General features: G+C 39.7%; 1 protein-coding gene across 3 annotated transcripts in view; it reads left to right on the top strand.

Annotated features, from left to right (window-relative positions):
* LRRIQ1 (leucine rich repeats and IQ motif containing 1) overlaps positions 1-23729 on the top strand; it is a 170989-nt gene extending 147260 nt beyond the window's left edge. For 2 of the 3 annotated variants that reach the window (XM_019480959.2, XM_059726137.1), the window contains exon 27: positions 22345-23729. In XM_019480959.2, coding sequence (XP_019336504.1) covers positions 22345-22481 — 137 coding nt within the window. In that variant the 3' untranslated portion in view covers positions 22482-23729. Of the gene's footprint in view, positions 1-4065; positions 4179-22344 lie in introns of all 3 variants that reach the window. The other variant, XR_009461631.1, reaches the window with a different exon arrangement.
* Positions 23730-25162: the final 1433 nt, after the last annotated feature.

A 25162-nucleotide genomic window follows, 5' to 3' on the forward strand; every position in this document is an offset into this window, starting at 1 on the left:
AACAAGGATCAGGCCCTTTGTGGTTCCCCCACCATCTACCCCTAGCACACCAACATCTTACAAGTCAAGGTCATGGGTGTTTTGGCACTCTGCCTAAAAACATTGCTGACCCCTGGTCTGGTCTGTATAATTCAGTGGAGTTGTTTTTTGTGAGCCATGTGTGTTTGCATGAAGATGGCCTTGTAATTATGCCACGGGTACTATCCCTTCCCTAACTTAAAGCTTCTTGAGAATGTCTAAACCAAGTTTTTTCAGCAGTGCAGACTTGTATACATTATCTACTTTAGACATCAGAGTCAAAACTTCATTGTTACAGGCACTATACAATAGATATAGAAAGATGTTCCTGCTCACAGTCAACAATTCTCATTCATAGAAGCAGGTGGCATTTTAAAATAGTGCTTATATAGATTATTAGACAACCACTTGGTAACCAAATAGTAAGTGCCCATACTATTGAAATCTTGGCCAAAATGATGAGCAAAAAACACTACAATGAGGCAAATAGTACTATGAAGTGCAGCCATTTTAAGAAAAACAAGAGGACAGATGGCATTACAGTCCAGCTAGTTTAACTCAATAGCTGAAAACCAGTCAGCTTGTAAGCACTAGAGGAAAATTAAAACAGTAGGCAGAATGGGTTAATAAAAAACATCATGCTAAACTAACTTAATTTCATTCCTTGATACGATAATGAGTTTAAGGGATAAAGGAAATGAAGTGGACATAGTATATCTCAACTTCAGTAAAGCATTTGATATGGTTCCATATGATATATTTTAAAAGAAAATTCAGTGATGTGGGTTCAATTGGGCTACAAAAAAAAATCAATAAACTACAACCTATAGGATAGAAATATAAAAATCACCATTTTGGATCAAACTACTTGTCAGTCCAGTTCAGTGTCTCATCTCCAACAGTAGCCAGCACTGGTAGCTTCAGAGAAAATGTCAATGTCACCCCTGTTAGTTAGTGTCTGACTTATGAGATAAAGCATGAGAGTCCATAAAATATACTTATTCGATTTTAAACTTTTAACATTATGTATGGATGTTTTCTTTATTCACATAAATAATGTGTTTGAAACCCAGTAAATCTTGACTTCAGTGATATCTTGTAGCAATGAGTTCCAAAAGCAAGTAACATGTTTTATGAAAACAGTTCTTTTCTGATGTATAAAACTTTCCGCCTTTCAATTTTGTTTGATGCACTTTTGTTCCTGAACTAAGGGTAGGGAGAATAAAATACCCAATGTACCTTATTATACAATACCTTCTTTTGTATATCTTTAGCAGTAATTATTTGTGCTCCATTGTTAAACAGAGGTTCAGGCAAAGTTCAGGTATGAGTTCAATACTAGTTAATAGTTTAATTATCTTAATATATATTGGAGAAATTTAATTGTTACCAAATGTGCATATAATTTATTCTGGGTAACATCAATAGCATACTAACACATATTATTAGATATAAGTAGATGTTAATAGATGCATGGATTATATAAAAGTAGAAATGGGACCAGTTTGAGAGAGAGATTTAAAATATAGTTGGGTTTTTATCATTTGGAAGGACAGGTAAATTAAAGCTTTTGAAGGACTTGTTTATTATAAAGGTAAAACTACATAAAAGTCTATGAATTAACTAATTAATTACAAAACAGGAACCTCTATGGTCCAGCCTTCTTATCACATTTCTTTCTCCTCCAATTATTACAAAATTTTATTGATAGTTGTCTTCCTTTTTTGCCTGTCTGATAAATCAATGTATGATTATATTCTTTCATTGCATTCCTGGCATCTGCTACATCATAATCACTTAGAAAATCTTCAATCTTGTTATTGATTACAAAGTTCTATCTTGTCCTTTTCTTCCTCTTGCTTTTACTCTTATTCCTCATACAATTCTTCATTCTTCCACTTGCTTTTACTCTTATTCCTCATACAATCCCCATTTACCCTCAGTTTCATCTGAAGGGTTTAAATCTATGGGTGTCTGTAAATGAGCACGAAGACTGCAGATGCACTGTAATTCATAGATTCGTAGATTCATAGATTGTAGAGTCGGAAGGGACCACAATGGATCATCGTGTCCAACCCCCTGCCCCTGGCAGGAAAGAGGACCGAGGTCAGATGACCCCAACCAGGTGACTATCTAGCCTCCTCTTGAAGACCTCCAAGCTAGGTGATAGTACCATCTCTCTTGGAAGCCCATTCCAGATCCTGGCCATCCTTACTGTGAAAAATTTCTTCCTAATATCTAACCTAAATCCCCTCTCAACTAGTTTACACCCATTATTCCTAGTCACTTCCTGGGGCGCCTTAGTAAACAGCGCTTCCCCTATTCCCCGTTGACCTCCCCTAATAAATTTATAGGCGGCCACAAGATCTCCCCTCAGCCGTCTCTTGTGAAGGCTGAAGAGATTCAGCTCTCTCAACCTCCCCCCGTAGGGTCTATCACGAAGGCCATTAATCATGCGAGTGGCCCTCCTCTGGACCCTCTTGAGATTCCCCACGTCCCTCTTGAAGTGTGGCACCCAAAACTGGACACAGTACTCCAACTGCGGCCTGACCAGTGCCGCATAGAGGGGGAGCATCATCTCCCACTTATGACTCCAAGATCCCTGTCTGCCTCCGAGCTGCTGAGAAGGACACTCCCCAACCTATAGGTGTGCTGGGGGTTCCTCCTTCCCAGGTGGAGTACCTTACATTTATCTTTATTAATTTGCATCCTAATTAACAGTAATTACAATTAATTAAATTACATCCCAATTACAGTAATTACAGTGTGTTGCAGTAGAATCAATTTAATTAAATTACATCCTAATTACAGTAATTACAGTGTGTTGCAGTAGAATCAATTAATTGAGTTGTCTGGAGTGTGGTAATTACCATTTTCCGGCAGCCGCCCATGCCTTGTACATCAGCGTCCCTGCGCTTTAGTCCCCTTGTTGAACAAGCTCTAGTTCAAGTACCCCTGCTGCCACTTATAACCACAGGGACACCAATACACGAGACACTGCAGCGCTCTAATTAGAGTGGCTCAAGTGCCCCCGCCACCCGCAGAGCGCGTGTAAAGGTATAAAAACCTTAAATGTTAACATGCCTGGGAAGTGTTCTGTGATTCTAATATTTTTTGAGATGGTATGAGAAGTGATGGTTGGAGATAGTTTTGAGAAGTATTCTGTGAATCAAGTATGTTTCACCCCGCACCCCAGTATATCCTGTTGAACTGGGCTACTGTATAGTCTAGAACAGGGGTCAGCAATGTTTTTGGGCAGAGTGCCAAAAAACACCCTAACCTTAACTTGTAAGATGTTGGTGTGCTGGGGCAGATGGCAGGGGAATTGTGAGGGGCCTCATCCTTGTTGTGGCAATGCATCACCAGCCTCTTCGCTGTCTGTCCCAAGGCACATGCGCCAGCCATCGGCAATGAGCTGGGTCAGGGCTCCACAGACCTTGGGGCAGTAGCTTGCAGCCTCCTCACCACCTGCTGCAAGCAGCCTGGGCAATGTGGCAGGTGGCAGGGGCCTGCCCAGAGCCCAGGCCAGCTGTGGCAGGCAGCATGGAGGCTGCAAGCTACTGCACTGAGGTCTGTGGAGTCCCAGCTTGTCTTGTTGCTGGTAGTGGGTGCACGCGTGCTCCAGGCAGATATCAGGGAAGCTGCAAGGGGCCTGATCCTTGTTGTGGCAGCACAGCCCTGGCCCCTTCCCTACCATCTGTCCTGAGGCGTGCATGCCAAGCAACATGCCTTCTAATGCCGTGCTCTGGCATGCATGACAGGGGTTGCCAACCACTGGTCTAGAACTCAATAGTTATGGGACCAGAAGGAAAATAAGGAAGTCAAAGTGTAACTCTGGGGGTAGTGGTTAGGGCATGTCCTTGGAAGACGAGGATTCCTGGGTTCTCAACCCTGTTTTCTTAGACTGTTTATACAGCTTAGATTAGATAGTCATTGGATAAAAACAGAAATAAACCAGAGAGCAGGTGCCCCTTCCCCCTGCCAATTGGGAGCCCTCACTGGTAAGCCACAAAGCCAATGTTTTCTATTGACTAATATTTCCTTTAGGTGTTTCATAGATTTCATAGACATTAGGGCTGGAAGGGATCTCGGAAGATAATCGAGTCCAGCCCCCCGCCCAAAAGGCAGGAAGTCAGCTGGGGTCATAGGATCCCAGCAAGGTAAGCATCCAATTTACTCTTGAAGGTGTTCAATGTAGGTGTTTGAACCACCTCTGATGGCAGGCTGTTCCAGACCTTGGGGGCTCGGACAGTGAAGTAATTCTTCCTTATGTCCAGCCTGAAACGGTCTTGCAGTAGTTTAAAACCGTTCGACCTCGTCATCCCTTGGGGCACTCTGGTGAACAAATGTTCCCCCAGATATTGATGGTCACCCCTGATAAACTTATAGGTGGCCATCAGATCACCCATGAGCCTGCGCTTTTCCAGGCTAAAGAGTCCCATGGCTCTCAGCCTGTCGTTGTAAGGTCTGTTTTCCTGACCTCTGATCATGCACATGGCTCTTCTCTGGACTCTCTCAAGCTTCTCCACATCCTTTTTGAATTGTGGAGCCCAAAACTGGACGCAGTACTCCAGCTGCGGCCTCACCAAGGCCGAGTACGAGGGGAAAATGACGTCCCGGGATTTGCTTGAGAAGTATGTATGGGTGCAAGCCAGCGCTTTGGTCGCTTTACTAGCTGCAGCATCGCATTGCAGGCTCATGTTCATCTTGTGGTCAAGTCCCTTTCTTCCGTAGTGCTAGCCAGTGTAGCACTGCCAAGCCTATACGGATGCTGTAGGTTTTTCCTCCCAAGACGGAGAACCTTGCATTTTTCAGTGTTTCATTGCTTAGAACATGTTTTGTTGATCAGCCTATGGAGGCACCTAATTATCCGTATTTATTGTATAAAGAACTTAGATCTCTAACTCCATATCTTTGAATCACCATGTTGGAAACAGATTCCTAACTTTTAGACACTGTTGAAACTCCCAAGATGTCTCTCTGGATCTTACCACCTAAGGTTCTAAGTTTAAATGAAGTTGTAACTGAAGTAACTCGTCATAGGCATCACCCTGTACCCTCATGAAACTCCACTTACTTTAACGTAATATGCATAGACTCAAGAAATGTCCCATATGCAGCTACTTATTAGATCAGGACCTTTGATTTGACCTCTAGAAGATGATGACAAGTAATAATGAGAGTGAATAAGAAACTGGGCCTCTAGGGTGAAATCTCAGCACCGCTGAAGTTAAGGGTGAAACTCCCATTGACTTCAATAGAGCAATGAATTTACTGTGATGTATAAATGTTAATAAGTGAAGGTGAAAGGAACCTTTAACAAGGGAGTATTTTATTGGGTTTTTCCTTCTATCCTTAGAAGTATTGTTAAAAACATCTTAAATGTTTTTAGGGCAAAATGACCAAAATGGCAACAAATCTTTCCACAACTATTAGCATAGAAAGCATCTTAAATATACCATCCTAGTATTTTTTTTCCTAAAATGGCTATATACATTTTATTGATTGATACATAGTCTTTTAAAAATTTAGAAACACAGTTTTATAGCCCTGGTTCATAGGGGAAGTTGCACTGGCTTCAGTGGACAAGTGTGTTTGGGATAAGGCTCATAGAATAATATTTTCTAGAAGCAGCATGCATTAAGACTTGATCCTATAAATACTTTAAATTCATAATTTTGCCTATGTGTTTGTTCCCATTGTTTTCAATGAGACCACTCAAAAGCATAGTTCTAACTGTTAGTAGAATCAGGCTTTAATGTATTCATGAATTTTCCTGTAAACTTACCATTTTCACTGCTTACAGCTGTTTGAATACATATGGTGTTTTTTTAACAGTACATAATTAATCTCCCTGAATATACCATGAATAATGGTAATGGAAGGAGGTGGGGGGGGAGGGAGGGGGGAGAATGAGCCTGTATATAGGATTCCTCTAACAAAGAACTTACTTTTATTTGGAGGCTGCATATTTTGTTGGGGGAAAGCCCTATTATTATTGACTTTTTAAAATAAAAGTTAAGGTAAAACTTGTTGCTGTTAAATGTAACAGAAGTAAGATCTGAGTTTTTAGGTTCAATAGTAAAAATATTTTTTTATGCAGTTCTACCATTCTGAAGAATAGTTCAGTGAAGTGCTACTGGCATATAAGATCTCTATACAATAGCTGCCCTCCCTCCATTTCCTTAAAACACCCTAACAGATGCAGGGTTTTTTTAAGGTCAGGACTTCAGGTTTAATGCCCAGATGATGATGAAAAGCAATAATGAATCCAGATAAAAAAGCCTGGTATTTGAGGTGAAATCTGTCTCTGCTGAAGTCAACGGTGAAACTGAATTAATATTTATTAACGAATCTTTTCTCAGAATTATTTCTCATTTTTATTAAGTCAGTGGCTGCAGCAGTCCTTCAATACAAGAATGACAGTTTTTCAGGAAATAGAGAAGTCATTGAGCCCATAGATGACTGAGGAGGTCGATCCTAGATCTACATGTTCGACTGCAGACCTGGAAAATAGTTCTGGGAAGAAGTAGATCCTGGTGATGTCAAGTCACAGTTCTTTCCCTTTGTCTCTCATCTGTCCACCTCCATCATGAAGCACGTTTGCTCAAAATGATTGCTGCTTTATAATATATTGCAATGCCATTAGGGATGATTCAGTGCTTGAATCTGCCAGATACTGATGTTAATAACACATTTCTTCAGATTTATCTTCAAGGTATCCTTGAATCTCTTCTTTTGCCCACCTCTAGAGTGGTGCCCTTTGCTTAGTTAGTGTTTTGGGGGGTGGCTGTCTGGCATCCTTATAACTTGGAGCTGATGCTGTACAAACATGGCTTCAATACTGGCAGTGTTTGCTTTAGCCAGAATGCTGGCTAAAGCTGGCATGACTTCTTCTCTCCTTTCAGTTGATATGGAGGATTTTTCAAAGGTACTGCTGATGCTAATGTTCCAAAGCTTTCAGGTGTTTCCTCCAAATTTAAAACCCATACAACAGGGTGGGAATGATAACAGCCTGGTAGACTAAAAGTTTGCTTTGGATCCTGATATCATGAACATCAAAGACAATTTAAGAGATATTCAAAGGCAGCACAGGCAGATTTTTCCAGTATTGAATATCATTGTCCCTGTTTACTTTTTGAGAAAAGTGTTTAGCCAGGTACAGGAAATACTCAATATTCTCCAAGGATTGCCCTTAATACTATAGTATGTGCAGGAGCAGCTGGTTGGTTTGGGGTGGGTTGGTAAGGGATCTTGGTTTTTGTGAGGTTGACAGTGAGTCCAAGTATTTCATGTGCATCTCAGAAACAGTTAAGAATTACCTGGAGCTCTTCAGTTCACTGTGCACACATGACATAAATGTCAGTATATCGAAGATCAGTAATGGAGGTATTGATTATCTTTGATTTGGACCATAACTGGTTGATGTTAAAGAGATTTCCATCCATGCAATACTGGATGCTGACACTAGATGGAAGCCTGTCAGCAATGAGGTGTCAGCAATGAGATGTGGAATAGCTATAATATAGATGGAAAGGGTGTTGGTGCAGTCACATCCCTGCTTGACTCTAGTTCTAACACTGAACATTTCCAAACCATTGCTTAGTATGATTGCTGTCATGTTGTTGTAGAGAAGTCTGATGTAACAAGTTTTGGCAGGTGTCCAGATCTCATCAAGATCTGCTATAGGGCCTCTCAGTTGATTGAATCAAAGGCCTTAGTCAGGTCAACGAAGGCCATGTAAAGATTGCAGTGTTGCTTGTGGCACTTCTGAGCTGTCTAGCAGCAATGATCATATCTATTCTACCTCTCTGTAGTCTGAAACTACACTGGGACTCGGGTATAATCTCATCAGTGAGGATAGTGAGTCTGTTAAAGAGAATGTGGGTGAAGATCTTCCTAGTTATGGACAGGAGATCAATACTACAATCATTGCTGTAATCTAATCTATCTCCTTTATTGAATACAGTAACGGTTCTGGCATCTCTCAAGTCACTGGGAATCTGTCCATGTTTCTGGATTTTCATAATAATGATGTACAGTTGGTGAGAGAGCTTTTTTTCTGTCTTGCTTATAAATTCCAGCTGATATTCATTCAGGACTACATGCTTTATTGTTCTTCATCTGCTTACTGACTTTCAAGGCCTCTTAAATGGGTCAGTCTGAAAAATAGTCTTTAGCTGGTTGTTGTGGGATGGATTTAATGGTGTTGTCTTCGTCATTAGAATCTCAGTTCAGGAACTCTTGAAAATTCTCCTTCACCATTACCTGTCTTTAAAGAGTGTTGTTCTATCCTTGGACCTCAGAGGGACAAATTTTTGTGTGCTTTTGTTGTATTGAAGAAACTGTTCATGTTGTAGCTGTCAGCAAACATTTCCATCTCCTTTGCTTTGTCCTCCCATCACTTGTTCTTTCACTCTTGAATTTTTCTCTGGTTCTCAGCTTTAATTTAGTGATATGCTCTTGAAAATTATTATCAAATCCATGCTCACTCTTCTCCAGACTATATAATCCAAGTTCCTACAGCCTTGCCTTGTAAATCATTTTCCCTAGATCTCTAAATCTTTGCTGGACTCTCCAATTAGTCTACAATACATGTTTTTTGAACTGCAGTACCCAAAACTGAACATAGTACCTCAAGTGAGACCTCATCAATGCTAAACAGTGAAAGCATTGTTTCCCATGACTTGCAGGCTCACGCTTGATAATATAATCCAGTATGCTTTTGGCTTGTTTTGCAACAGTAACACACTGTTGATTCACATTTATTTTATGGATCACTATAATTCCCAAGTCCTTTTGTGTAATATTGTAGCTTAGCCAAGGGTTCCCAGATTTTTGTTTGTACATTTGATTGTTCTGTTTTAATTGCAAAACTTTTCACGTGTCCTCATCTTGAAGCTGAGAAGGGTCTATAATTCATGTCTCCCATTTCCTGGGTAAATGCTCTAATCATAATTTGTGTCTGGATGTGAACCAAGCACAACTGTACCCAATGTCCTACTGGGTACAGTGTTGAGCAAATCTCCTGCACTTGCTTCTTCTTATGTGTTCCAAACCAAGAAAAGCAGCAAAATCACTACAGGGAGACCACAATCTCAAGAACTACCATAGAGGAACATTCCTGGAATGAATTCCCCACCACTTTTCAGCGTTTGGAGCATATGGACCAAATGGGTAGACCAAATGAGTTGAGAGCATCCCTGCTGGGACATGATATGGAATACTTCATAGATATATCCTGAAATCCCTATTTAATTAAGTGCCTAACCTCAAAAGAGGACTCAGTGCTCTTAACTCTTGAATGGACATACATTTGTAATGTATAGTCTTGAGTCAATAACATAGAAAGGGACAGGACTTCAGACACATTCTGAAATAGATCCTAATAGAGCCTAATCTCTACAGACAACTCCACTGTCAATGTCTAGTTTTTCTTTATCAACCTGTAGACGCAGCTATCTCTCTCCATTGGCTGCATATGAAATCTAAGGACTTAATCATGCCTCTTTGACACATTCTCCTAGGGGCAAGTGTCTTAAATTTTAAGTGGTGTGACAGTTAAACAGCACTATTTAAAAGCCTGAGGAGCAAATCAGAATGTTGTCCTATTGATTTCACTTGTAGTTCTAAGCATTCAGAATTTCTGCATATGAAACCCAAAAGTCTCAAGTCAGATATCCAAAAAATGAGGAACATACAATTAATACCTGCAAAAAGTTTAGTTTAAGTGACTTGCATAATTTCTCACACACTGGGCACGTCTATACATGCACCCAACTCCACCGTTGTTAATGCACAGTCATTTAGTACTTGCAGTAAGTACTAAATGACTGCACAGTAACTGACTTTACTGCACAGTCCGAGTGGTGCACGGGTTATTTCTGACCTTGCTGTGCAGTAGCAACGAGCTTGTTGCTACTGTGCAGTAGTGTCAGTGTCACAGTTTGTGCCCACCGACACTATGTCACCATGGTGACAATCTACATCGCCGTAGCTCATCACTACGGTAATGTAGTGTCTGTCTTGTGTAGATGCACTCACTGTCTATGGTGGTGACAGGACAACTTTCATTTATCTCAGGCTGAAGAATGCCATTCTCTTCCTGTAATCCTTTGTCTTATTCAATGTACGCTTCAACTTCTACAGCATATGAAGTGCTAGACAAGATGCTTCCATTCATACTCTGAGCAGAAAAGATGCAAGTATGCGGGGGAAAAACATGCTCATGTAATTAGGACTTTAGCATAGTGTATACACCTAAGAGAGACAGATTAAAGTTGTGCCAGAAGCTTTAATTCTAAAACCTCTCAAAATTGCATCATGGGACATAATATTGATACCCATATGGACTGCTTGGGAGAGCAGAGATTCTGGCCAAATCTCTGATACCAAGTTAATTGTATAAATAATAGAAATAGTAAGTAAGTAGTAAGCAGTAATGAGTTGTTACCACCTGTGTGAAACAGCACGTTACCTGTGGTTTCATAGGTATTTACTAACAACAGAAAAATTAGATACAGAAATCTTGGGTTCCATTTCAGGCTCTGTAGTTGTCCTGTTGAGGACTTGTCACTACAAAAGCTGATCTCTTCTTTCTCCTCCCCTCAAATCTACAACCATTCACAGTCTACCATTATCCAGTCCCATTGTTGTTCCCCTAACTCCTCATCCCACCTGTTCCTCTTTCATACTAGCTTCCATTACTCCTATAATATATTCCTCTTTTTTTCTCCCCCACTGTCTTCAGTACCACTTCACCTCTCCTGCCTATACTCCCCATCTCCACAGTCTCCCTTCACAAACTTTTGGCCACTTGTACAATCCTTCCCAGTCAAATCCTTATTCCAGTTTCTTTCCCCAGGCATTTCTAGGTTTTCCTCAGCATAGTAGCTTCTGATAGATATTCTTTCTTTCACTATCTTAGCCCAGTTTCTCTAGCTCCTCTACCTGTCTCATGTTCCACCACCACTAAGTCCCAGTCTCCTCTTTATGATTTTTCTCCCTGACTGCCAGACCCAATCTCTCTTTAGAGCCAGTTTCAGTCTTCTCTGCCTCCAACTCAGCTGTTACTCCATGTCCTGTCTCTCCCAACTCCTAATCAGGGGGAACTCTTAACCAAAGATGCAAAGAAGGCCTGCTACTCAACAACTACTTTGCCTCAGCCTTCACAAGCAATTAAGCTGCAGCCACACAGCCTAATAGGGATTACCTGGATAAGTAAGGAAGAGGAGGAGGAGATAACAGAAATGGTCAGAGTCCTTTTGTTGGGTCTGAGTGAATTCAAGTCAGCAGGGCTGGATGAGCTTCGTCCTAGAGGCCTGTAGGAACTGGCAGAGGCAATCTTGGAGCCCGTGGCCCATGATCTTCATGAAATCATGGGCCACGTACCAGAGGACTGGAAAAGAGTCGATGCAGTGCCCCTCTTTAAAAAAAGGCAGAAAGGAGGACCTGGGTAACTACAGACTAGTTAGCCTCACATCAATACTTGGGAAGTTACTGGAGCATATCCTAAGGAAGGCCATTTGCAAGCATCTGTAAGAAGGAAGGCTGATTGCAAGCAGCCAGCATGGATTTATGAAAAACAAATAGTGTCAAATCGAATCTCCTTTCTTTGACAAAGTAATTACATGGGTGGATGAAGGGAATGCTGTGGGAAGGATGAAGGGAATAGTGTATCTGGACTCCAGCAAGGCTTTTGACAAGATCCCACCCATCCTTCTTATAAACAAATTGGAGAAATGTGGGCTAGATAAAACTACTATAAGGTGGATAAAGAACTGGCTCAATACCTGCAAGTAATGGGTAATTATTAACGGGTCCATGTCAGAGTGGCAGGAGGCTTCGAGTGGAGTCTCCCAGAGGTCTTGTCCTGGGCCTGGTGCTGTTCAACATGTTTATTAACAATTTGGATGATAGCACAGGAAGCTTCTTGAGCAAGTTTGCTGACAGCATGAAACTGGGAAGGATTGTAAATACATTGGAGGATGTGAGCACAATTCAGAAGGATTTCAGCAGATTGGAAATTTAGGTTTTGTATTCCTAATCCCCAGTCTAGTTCTTGTCCCCTTGATTCATCCATCTTCCTCCTAGGTTTTGCATTAAATTATGTTCTATTTAGAGCCCCTGCTTTCTGTAAATCCATTCATAACATCTGACAAAGTAGGCTGTCATGTACAAAAGCTTATGCCTCTCTGAACCAATTAGTCTCTAAGGTGCCACCCTGCCCTATTTGATACCAGGACCTAAAAGAGTGTTTTTGAGAGCCTAGGACAGGCAGACATGCACCCTCATTTGTGGTGCAAAGACCTAGCATGGCCTAAAGCAGTAATAACTGGGGAAGTCCAGCTCAGCAACCCATCCTGGAGCATGTCCACTGTGAATGGATTTAAAGGAATTTAGTGACAGAGGTCTAGCCAAATTTCTACTAAACATGTGAAACCACAGTTTTTCAAATACTTGGCTAATTTATGTAGATTTTTACAGACACAGACAATGCCACTGTGTATTTGAAGTCTCTGTTCCAAAGCATGGGGGTACCAGTTTCTCAAGAAAAGATGACTAGAACATTTTAACAATTCTCACTCTCAGAAATGCTTGCACTGTGTTGCCTGATATATTCAGAAATCTTCTGCCAGAGGCAGCTAGGCAGATACTTGAAATGTAAGAGTTTAGCGAAAATAACAAAAGTTTGTCAAAGTTCTAAGCAAATAAAAAAGGTCTTCTAGTAGAAAATGTTGATCAGTTTTAGTAATAGGTTGGTATGAATATTTCCTCTAATTAGAAAATATGCTTGTATTTCACTGTCATTTTTGAGGGAAATAGAAACAAAAAACCCCTGGATTATTGGTTCATTCCAATTATTTTATCATGTAGAGTTGCCATAATATCAACAAAATCTGAAACAAAGTCTTACATTTTGTACTGGTCTATTTTCAATATTAAACACAGTTGGGACTACTTAAGGCTACTTCAGTATAAGTATGAAATAATAATACAAGAAAAATTGAACAAAACGATTTATTGAACATTAAAGCTTCAAAAATTCCAAGTTGCTTAATCCAGTTTTAAAATATGATGACATAATAAATAAAGACCACCTCATGTATTTATTAAAATATGAAATGGGGTATATACTAGGGTTGAACTCTTGACTTTATTGAAGGCAACGGCAAGACTTCCATTGATTTCACAGAGGCTAGGATTTAAGCTTCTCTGTTTTATTTTGATTTTTATCTTTTTTTATCTTTTTTTATTGAGATGAACTTTATTGATAAAGTTTAGAATGGTGAATCTAACTTCAATATGAACATAAGAAACAATATAAAAAGTAATTGTTGTTAGATCGTAACATCTACCTCACCCTCAAACCTACTGAACCTAACTCCTTTCCAGAGCTTAAATTGATATAAATGCTTTGCTGCTAAGAATTTGTTCTGGTCACTTTCATTAAAATGTTGATTTTTTTCCCCTCCATGCTTTCTTATGCTGTATTTTCTGTTAAGTAATACAATATGGCAAGGACTTTGAAATAAATGATATATCCAAACACACAATGTTAGGTGTATCGTTGAAAACCCTGTGACGTCTTAGATGCATCATAAAATTTCTATCATAACCCGTTTAAGAATTTTTTTTGCCTAGGTACCAAAAATTTCATTCAAAGCATTTTACATATTGCATTACTTATCAAAACAGGAGATATGTAAACCTTGACATTTGTTAAAGAACCCAGGATTTAACCAAAGAAGACCAGAACAAATCATTAGCAGAAAACAGATTAAACAACAGAGAAGGGCCTGCATGACAATTTGAGCGTGCTAACTCAAACTCAAGACATGCTTTCAGCACAGATTTAAACTAAATGGCTGTTTGGTGTACACAAGTACCTGAAAATATGTCTTGGAGTATTCCTGGAGCTTTACCATAGCCAAAAACAAATAGTGTTACAAAAAATTAAATGAAAAAGTAGCAATTAATTTTCCATAACAGCCACAAAATATAAGCAACTGAATTCAGAATAACATGAGTTAAATTGTTTTCCTTATTTAATAATTGTTTGCAGTTTTAGTCCCATATGGCTGAATATTAGAGTAAGTATATACTGTGTTAAATTGTGTTTAATATACTTGTCAGATTCTATTTAAGTATTATACTAATCATAATAATTAACAGTAATAAGTATGCCTGTGGTTGTAAAAGATGCCAGTACCATTCTGCTGTTTTATGTTACAATTTATTTTGTCACTATGTGTATTCATTTTAAATGTTCATACGTGGGCTTGAGCCAAAGCCTACTGAACTCAATGGGAGTCTGTCTGTTGACTATAATGGATTTTGGATAAGGCCCATTACCTTGATTTTTTTTCTTGCATATCCTAATCCACTGTCTACCAATTTACAAGCAACACTTTTCAAGTTAGAGTAAGAATATCAAACATGGCCCAGCCTGTGGAGCCCCATAATCTGGCTTCTAGTTTTGCCCCATTGAGCAATGAGCTACAGCAGACCAGCCTTGTGTACAGTTGCCAAGACTGGCACTTGCCTGCAGCACTTGCGTGAGCTGGGTCACAGGCTGTGCCACCTGTGGTGCCTTGTTCGGCTGGTCTCCTGGACAAGCCTGGGTTAGGTGTCATGTGTACTAGATCAGGCACACAGCCAGGGTGGTGGGCTGTCATCCATGGGCCAAAGCTGGCCCATGGACCTGCTCTGCACCACTCTTCCAGCCCACAGAACTGGATGACTTTGACACCCCTGATTTAGAAAAAAGACGACACTGCAAAATCCAAGGTTGCTGTAACAACTGTCATATAACTGTCATATAACTCAAGCTCCTAGAGAGTTTTAGCAATCCTGGCAGGATGAGTTTTAACTAATGCTGGAAAAATTGTGGATTATTACATATAGGTAGGATAGGATTTTTAAAAAGCTTACATAGGCAAAAGTGGAAGGATCCCAAAAAGATCATTTGACCCTGTGGTATTTACTTGAAATATATGTTTGGTACAGCACTTTTAGAGGGGAGCTGCTGTCCAGATCCCTGTAGTTTAAACCTATAACTCTCCTTCTCTTCTTAAAATTATTTTTCTCTCTTCCTCTTGAAAATATTATACCAACATAGCCTCCTATGGCCAGAAAGAAATAAGCAGCTACAAACACATTTTACCAATGAGGGGAAAAGAGGGGAAATCAGAAGAGAAATATAAATAAATGGAACATATTTGTTTTTTCCTTTCCATTCATTTCAATGAAAAATTACAACACCAAATTTCTTGGAATAAGTGGCTTACCAATACTGACTGGGAATGTCTACATGTGTGCATTTACTGTGCAGTAACTAAAATTACTATACAGTATGGGCGCGCATCTACATGTGCACACCCATACTGCACAGTAAATATGGTGACTTACCTGATTAATTACTGCAGTCTGTGTAGACTGACTTGGGACTGACTTCAGTCCCAAGTCAGTCCACACACAGCATTACTGAGCTTTAACACCTGCACATGTAGATGATGGCTTATTCTCACTTACTGCACAGTAATTTATTGTGCAGTAAATTTAAGCTGGCATAAATGCATGTGTAGGTATACCCACAGGGTGGTAAGAAACATTCCCAGGTCTTGTCCCTCAAGATGGTTTATCTAGCACTCAACAAATTCTAATAGTTCCTCTTCTTCTATTCTTCCCTGGATGGGACCCATTATGTTGAACATGATTCTTTCTTTATTGGAACACTTCACAAAAGAAAAAATGTGCTCAGATTCTGTTTCAGTGGTATAGAGTTAAGACACCTTGAGTTTTGTCTACACAGAAATTGACGACCAAAAAAGTTTTTTCCTTTTTGCTATAAGATGATGCTCAAGGTGCTCATTGTAAGTCCACATGTAGGTCCACTTTGCACTGAAATGAAAAAAGGTGTGGATTAAAATTAATATAGTTAATTTGAGATCAGTTTGCATTCAGATAAATCCTAGATTTGCAGGGCAAGTATTTCCTTTTTTGTTTCTTTCTATCTGCTGATTTCCACATTCTAAAAGAAGATGTGATAAAATAGAGGTCGTTTTCTTACTAGATCAGTTCCTCCACTGAGTACCCTGACTAGATCTTTGTTCTCAGCCACTCTTTTCCAGGGCCTAATGTTTCAATAAACAATATGTAAGCCATTACTACTTTTGTGGGTATAAAGGCTGCAGGAAATCAGGCTGGAATACGTATAGACTTCACCATACTTCTAATCCCAAACTGATTCAATTCTCAGTTTTGTGTTCTAGGGACAATCTTTAGGTATTGAATCTCTATTGCCTTTCATTATTTGGTGTCTGCTAAGACTGGTGGTATTGGCAGTCACACCACCAGCAGCAATAATAATAATGATTTTGCAGTTTCTTTATTACCACTTTCATGAGTATTTTCAAAACACTTTATAAAAGAGGTAAGTATCATCCCTATTTTACAGATTAAAAAAATGGAGGCACAGAAAGAGAAAATAACATGCAGTATGAACACCTTATATCCATCCTAAAGCCTTCAGATCTCACAGGAATTAGGTTTATCTTTCCCTTCAAACACAAGTTAATGAAGGAGCAGCCTTCCTCATGGGGAGAAACCAGGTGTGAGGAAAGAATAGTGTGAATGCCTTAGCTCTAGCTCTGTTTATCTAACTGGAGACAATGCCATCTGATGAGGGTTAGTGCAGACCCTAAGCTATCTAACTAGCCATGGAATCCAGCAGAAGGATCAAGGAGCTAACTGGCACACTTACAGATCCTTCTGTTTGATTCACATAAATTCAGCAAAGCAGAGAATCTGGCCATACAGATGATTCTATCAACCTATCAACCCAAAAAACAATCACCAGCTGGGAGAATTTAACCCTATCCTATGACATGGTATAACTGTGAATTCAGCGATATCCCCATTTTTAATAACACAGACCCCTAAGGATATGCACAGACTTATTTCCTACCCCTTTTGGGCTAGGGACAGACAGTCAAAAAGCCTGATCCTGAATTCATTCAATCTTTGCAGGTTAGTCTAACCTGGCTAGGCTAAATCAGATTTGTAACCAGACAGACATCCCAAAAAAGCAGACACGTGCCTGCAGTGGCTCAGGTCAGAAGCCAGGGGACACCAGAGCAGCCCTCCTATCCCATCCCCAGCACTGAGCTGAGCAGGGATGTGGCCAGACCCTGTCAGGATGCTTTGATTAGCCCAGCAGGGAATTGGTAACAGTGTTTATTACCCCCTAACAAAGTGTTTATCACCCCATTACGAACACAACAGAGGGACATTACCAGCTACTTGTTGGTTCTACCTCTTGACTCAGCAGGGACCGTAGCCAGCATGTGATCTGTATGTGCCCCCCCTAAAGGGGCTGGTGACCCCTTGATGGCCGACGCTGACACTGTCGGTAGGGCTGGTTCCCCCCCCCCCCCCCCCGACAGGGCCACTGCCACTGGCAGCTTCTGCAGGTGCCCTCCCCACCCCCCAGATTCAGGAGGCACCACTCTTGTGCTAGCTAATACACAGACACCTCCTCAGCAAGGCAGAGAGAGCGGAACAGCCTGCAGTCTGTGCTGGAGCTGCAGCCAGGGGGCAGAGAGGAAGGGTCATCCTTGCTGTGGATGAGAGAGCCCTGCCCAGCCCAGAGAACATACTGGAATGCTGGGGGTTTCTCATTTAACTTAAACCAGTAAAAGGTCTGGGACAAACATTGCATAAACCGGTTTGATCCAAATCAGTTAGGTCTGATACTAGGACTGTCTGAAATGGCTATGTTTCATTTCAGTTTAGGATTCGGCATTTTGGAGGGACAATGATTCGTTTTGGTGTTTCGGATCACTGTCCTGTTTCAATTCAGCCGAATCTGTTTCAGAGTTTTGACACTGTTTCAGTGTTTTGGCCATAGGCTATAATGGGGGTTCAACAAAATGCCTGTAACTTTGTCATTTCTTGCCTAATTCGGATGGTAATTGCAGGGATGGTAGCCTTGGTCCACCAAGTTTCAAGGAGATCGGTGCAGAGTCTTTTGTGAAACTGCACCTCAAACTGTTCAAAGCAAAAATCATATCACTTGCCAGCAGCAGCAACATGCTGTCATTCTGCATGCCAATCCAGGGGCCCATGCCCCCCGGGAGGGCTGTGGGACTGTACCAGATTCCTCCCTGGAGGTGCGGGCCCCTGGATCTGTATGCAGGATGACAGCATGCGGCTGCACCAGCTAAGCTGTGGCTGCTGCCAGCTGAGTCTGTTTGGTGCACTCTGGCCTGAGCGCTGGAAGATCCCAGCGCTGGCACTGGCCCCACCTGGCAGCAGCAGCCTGCTATCATTCTGCACACAGATCCAGGGGCCACGGCATCAGTCTTCCCAGCAGACTCAGGTGCTGGCACTGACCCCAGCCCCACAGGAAGATCCAGGGGATTGTGTCCCCCCGGGAGGGCTGCAGGGCTGTGCCAGACTCCTCCTAGGGGGGTGCGGGCCCCTGGATCTGCGCATGGAATGACAGCAGGCTGCCATCCCTCCCCCAGAGCACTGGGATTGGAAGGGACCTCAGAGACACATGGCAAACACTGGCCAGCTACAGATGTCAATATCAGAGCAGACTTTCCACCCCTCTTCCCCCTCCCTCTTCTTAGTTTCTGTTTCCCTGCAAACCCGGCTCCAAAACTCTGAAATTTTCCAAAACATTTCAGATGGTTTGGTTTCGGAGATGTTTTGGAGCCTTCTGTTTCGATTTGAATTTGGTGTTTCGGGCACCGGAAATGAAACAGCTGCCAAAGTTTCAGACAGCCCTATCTGATGCCACATTCAACCAGGTTTATCGGAAACTGTTTTCAGCCATTTTCAGACTGGTTTCTATGCACTAAACATCTGTTCTGTTACAGGTTTAAACCAGTTTCTGATCACTTAAACTGGTTTATAGATTCATAGTTTCATAGATGTTAGGGTTGGAAGGGACCTCAATAGATCATGGAGTCCGACCCCCTGCATAGGCAGGAAAGAGTGCTGGGTCTAGATGACCCCAGCTAGATGCATATTCAACCTCCTCTTGAAGACCCCCAGGGTAGGGGAGAGCACCACCTCCCTTGGGAGCCCATTCCAGACCTTGGCCACTCTAACTGTGAAGAAGTTCTTCCTAATGTCCAATCTAAATCTGCTCTCTGCTAGCTTGTGGCCATTATTTCTTGTAACCCCCGGGGGCGCCTTGGTGAATAAAACCTCACCAATTCCCTTCTGTGCCCCCGTAATGAACTTATAGGCAGCCACAAGGTCGCCTCTCAACCTTCTCTTGCAGAGGCTGAAAAGGTCCAGGTTCTCTAGTCTCTCCTCGAGAGACATTAAGCTAGGGACAGACATTACACATAAAAGGTGAGGAGTAGATACTGCTGGGAAATTGCTGCAATCAGCTGTTACAATTTGACTATTATGGCCTTATGATCCTCTAGGACTAAAAATTAGCCAAATCCTGAATGAAACACAGTTAACATTGTATTAGTTTTGCAACAGTTTTTATCAATACAGAATCATACAGACATAACAGTTGTATCATAACAGTTTATAGCATTATCATTTGGTATTGATCCAGTTATTGCTTCTCTCTGTACCCTGAAATATTGCTTTGTTCAGATACCATTTACAAAGTCTAAAAAATAATAAATGTATATCCAGGAAGAGCGCACACCAACTGCTGAAGCTTCCTTAGCCTGACGAAGGGTTTTTGAACCCAAAAGCTTGCTTAATAACTATTCTCCAACCATTTGGGTTGGTCTAATAAAAGATATCAAATTCACCCAAGGAACCTTGTCTACCTATTAATTAAAAAGGAATTTGTTATAGTTCTATCAAAAATATAAAAAAGTCACAAATAAAAACACAAAATAGATCTGTGAACTCTTGACTCTGAAGTCTAGGGAATTTTGGAAAAGAGCAAGCCATTTCCTGTCTGTCCAAATAAAAAGATATATCTCAGTAATCTGGTAAGATTTAGTATCTTTACAGCAAATTTTAACAAACCTCTGACAAAAAACCCTGAAATACCACCTTGTAATACTGGTTCATAGCAATGGAAATGTAGTGGTATCCTTTCCACTGAATAATGAGCATTCATAGATGGAAAAGAGAGACCCACCATACAGAGATTTCTGGAGTCCTTCCACTGGAAATCAAATTCAACAGTACAGAAGTTTATAAACAGGCAATTCTAATAGTCCAAGAAAAATCCAGAATATGCAGTTAGTGTGCAGTTCAAATTTTGCTTTCCTGGATTCTGCCCCATCTGGGTTAATTTCTGTAGTTGCCATAACAGTTGTTTTGGGGTTTTTTCAGATTAAAAAGGATACAAATATGGAACAGGAAAAATCCCCCCCCTCCTTCCTTCCCCCCCCCCCCAAAAAAAAAAATCAGGGTTAAAATAAAGGAAGAAATAATTAGTCCCTGACTTTACCTTTTTGTATTGGCACAGCATGTTAAATAAGTAGTGGAGAAATAATGTCTCACCCATAAAGTAGCCTCAAACTATTTTTTTAGTCTAAACATTCAACAATTATCTCCTTGTTTTTACAGGGAAACAAACAAACAAAGAAGGCATGTTCCATAGCCTTAAGTCTTTGTGCTTTTATTTTTAGCACAAGAATTCTCCAACAGCAGAACCTCTCTAGATTGAGAGAAAAGCAAACCACATAATATTAAATTCCAGTTAAGCTTAATTGGAAAATTCACAAAATAAATTATTGAATTTGCCAGTTCGTCAATGTCAGCCTGAAGTCTCTTCTACAAATACTTTTTGGCTTCAATTGTAAAGGTTCCCTGACTGTTCACAATATATTTGTTTTAATAATGAAACAACTCTGTGTTCCCTTACAAAGAGGATCTCTATGCCAGAGACATATTCTTCAAATTTCTTACCTTTGTGAGTAAAGATGACCTCAAGTTAACAATATTGGGAGTCCTGATGTAGGGTGAACTAGCAGGTTCCACTGACATTTTAGCACCACGTTAATTAGCCATAAGATTAGATACAAATTAGGAGAAAAGATTGAATAAACTAAACTTGTGTAACTCACAAGTAAAAGTCAAGGATTGCATCTAAAACAAGGCTAAAATCAAGAAGAGTGAATTATTTAGGGTAGTATGAGAAGATATAATTAGATGGGATGGGCTGCAATTAGAAAGGAGAATTATACACTGAATAAGATTCCAAAGGAAGTAGCTAAGGTCTGATTTCTTGACACGTAAAACCAAATTCAGCTAAAAATATCAAACAGTAAATAGATAAAATATAAAAATAGCTAAAATATAAAACTGTATCAGCTAAAATGATGTCTTCTTATTTTCTTATTTCCAATTATTTCAAACTGTTATTTTCAGTGCCTCTTTAAAAGTTGCATTAAAATATGTACAGCTCCAAAAGCATAAACTAGAAAAGGCTCTATTGAAAGCTGGCAAAAAGACACTTGTAAAATTCTGTTGTACCTGCATAACCTGAGGTGTCGTGGTAATAAGTATATTAAATTGCTGTACTATGTACACTCATTTTCTCTCTTAATACGTTTGTTGTGTAAAAGAAGATTACACAATTTTAGATATCTAGAATAGCTAAATAAATTCTTATCAGTAAACTGGTAATTTACTTTAAATGATTATACTTTTGTAATGCTCTGTAGTTTACTTTCTCAGCTGTATGTTCTGTATGCTTTGTAGTTTACTAATCTTCTTTTAAGCTGCATATTTGTAAAAACCAGTGGTTCAATTATTCGGGTACATGTATAAATATTACAGAAAGCTATTTTTTAAATCTCAAAATTTGGGTTTATTTCATAGCTACAGCATTATATTTGCCTTTTGAGCCAATTTCATTTTCATTCGAATGAATGGCAAATCTTTCTTTGAAGTCTTTGCTTTATTGTAGCAAGTCCGGCCCATTTAGTTTATGTCAGTGCATCAAAACAGTAAAGTTAAAGGGTTAAATCTCCAGAGTTGTTTTTCACATAGTCAAAAGACATGTTTATCATCTCTAATTATAAGGCCGATGCCTCTGTGTTCTGTTTGTGTTCATTTGCATTTAAAATTATTTCAGTATAGACACAGTTTATTTCAAAAAGTAGTATACCTTCAAAAATTACTGCCATTAGCTTTCTTATCCTTGTAATTACTTTTAAGAAAACCACAAATACAGAATGCAAAAATGTATATTAATACATATATAACTATATGATATCAAATTAGACATGTTTATAAATTTGTATTTTTATTCTATTGTATTAAAAGTAACCTAATTTGACTGAAGTGAACCTATAGTTTAATGCCATTTGTTTGATTATATAGAAAAGAACATCTCTACCTCAGACAAACCACATTGGAGTCCATTTCATAAGGAGCGGATATCATTTCGGGACCATCCAGTCCAGCTCAGCGGAGGCTGGGGAAGCGGCAAGAAAAAGACAAAAACCTTAAAACATTAGTTGTAATTTCAACATGCAAAACATATGGAGAGCTGTTTCTTTTTAAGAGCTCCGTAAATATCAATTAGTTTAGGATCCTAGTTATATGTTACCAATATACTCAGTTTGAAAGAACTGCATTTGATTTATTTTACCATACAAGCTTTGCAGTTTTGTTTTTGATAAAAATATTTTATATGTGACAGTAGACTATCATAATTTGCATTTCCATGTGGAATACAGAGTCTCTTATTCTTTAGGACTTGCTATAATGTGATTTATGAAACAAATTTAGCTTTGCTTAGTTCAGGAGTAGAAATGTAATAATGGCTAATGTTTACATGATATATGTCAACACCTGGAATTCTAAATTCTAATGATCTCATAAATACAATGATAGTTTATTCTGTTTTTATGCTCATTAACTGTGTTATGGCCTCAAATAGCTAAGAATGCCCCATTACACTGACACAAGTCAACGTGAATTGCCTTATTGAAGAAGCACACGTTAGAAACATATTACTAGTAGTCAGGTGCCAATATCTGTTTCTAGAAATACAAGAAGTACATGCAAATTCTATTGCTAAATTATGGTAACACAGTTCTATTGTGATGTTATGGCAAGCTGCTTATGTTTTATACTTTCAAGGATTTCTAACATATCTTCTAGTGGAATAAAGCACAAAATTGAATTTACCACCCTGCAGTTTTGTCCTGGGGTAGTATAGCATTACTTTGCTAAGTCAATGATAGGCAGTGTCTAGCTGTCCAAGTAGTTATTCTCATTTAGCTTAGTGAATTGTGTAAAAGGTTTATGATACAGCTTCACTAAAGAAAATATATGAAGTAAGATGTTTAACTTTCTCAGTATTTAAGTCAGTAAACAACTCTCATTGCTCTTAATGAACACTTTGCTTTCCTGTATGTAGGAAGGGGAAAGGCTGGTATTTTTCCTACATTTTTTAAATGTTTTCTATTTAGAGGGTTGAAATTACTAATTGGATCTGGAGAAGCAAGCCTTTCGTGTTTCCTTATCTGTTTGCTCTTGTCTAATCCTGTTCTTACGAAGTCTCAAACTCCTCCAATTAAGATTGAGGTGGGAAGGCTAGTGGAGTTGAAACTTTAGTCAATAAAGAAAACATTAATACCTATTTATGTTGTGACTGCTTTTAAATTACACTGTACGTTTTACAAGAAACTGTTTTGTGAAGTGTCCGTAATACTGACTTTTTTGTAATATCCACAATATATAAAATATACTGAAAGTGACTCTTTTCCTTTCATTGTGAACAATGCAGGCAAAAGTTGTGTTCATGTTGATGTTTAAGGACTTCTGCCATTCACACTAGATATAAAGTCTACCACGTCCTATTGAAATCCCTCATTACTTAAAATGAGCAAAAATGTTCCTTACTAATTAACATTTATATGCTAATTTTTGTAACTTAATTTTTTTAAAAGTTGTTATTACGGACTCTATTGGACATGGCTTCCAGACATAAGGGCATATTCCAATAATTTACTCAGGATAATTGGCAATTTAAATAATTGGGACTGCCTGTGAAGCAAGCTGCTACTCATCATAATCAAGGGTACAGAATGCCCTTAGAGGGCTGTGTTAAAATACACAGTTATTATATGCATGCACAAACTGATATTTATATGAGTAAATGCCCATTTTATATATTAAATGTTAATCTACGTACTCAAATAGATGTTCAAATTTGAAAACTAGCATTCCTATGATTTCTCTATATCAGTGGTACCCAACCTTTTTGCTCAGTGGGCTGTATTAGCAGCACCCAGTCTCTTTACGGGCTGGATCCAGCCACAGCTCCAGATCCGCCACCCAGGTGGGCCACCCCACATGTGCCATCTGGCTACACAGGAGGTAGGCAAGCCCCAATGCATCTCCACAGGAGATAGGAGTTTCCTTGCGGGGTTAAGGAGTCCAGTGGCAAGGGAAGGGGGATGGTCAGGCCCAAACCCAGCCCCACAGAGAGGGAAGGGGGCATGGCCAGGCCTCAACCTGGTGCCACAGGGAGGGAAGGGGACATAGCATGGCTCTGACTTGTCATGCAAGAAATAGGTTTTAGGGATTTGGCAGGAGGAAGGTGGCTATATTAATGGCCATTGCTCCCCCACTATCAAAATTCCAGACTCGTGGAGAGCCCTGCATTCCAGATGTGATGGCTTTGGCCCAGAGATTGAGCAGGCCAGAGGTTAAGCACTCCTGCCCTATATTATCAATAATGGCACATCTGCAGGGGGAAAAAGCCCTTCCTTCATATTCCAAATAACACATTTGCAATATATGAAGCTTGCTCACTTAAGCAGATATCTGTCACTTACTAGATATGTTTTACATATGCAAACTAGAGATCCAGAAGAAAACACTAATTTAGAATTTTACACTCCCTGTAATTAATTTATCCAGTAAGGTAGTAGGTCAGTGATTCTCACCCTTGTTAGACTCAATGCATCTGTTGTTAGATTCAAGGCATACCTCAGAAAATGTTAGCCCTTACCTTCTGCTCGTCTTTTGACTACAGAAAAAAAATACAGCAATTCTTCTGTTGCAAAGAATGCAGAACACAACAGGTGAGAATATTTTCATATTTGAGTTGATTATTATTTCAAATCTTCGAGTTTATCTTGTTAATCACGTGCAGGTTTGCATACCCAGCAGTATTAATATTGAG

Source organism: Alligator mississippiensis, chromosome 4, assembly GCF_030867095.1.
Source record: "Alligator mississippiensis isolate rAllMis1 chromosome 4, rAllMis1, whole genome shotgun sequence".
Taxonomy (NCBI): Eukaryota; Metazoa; Chordata; order Crocodylia; family Alligatoridae; genus Alligator; species Alligator mississippiensis.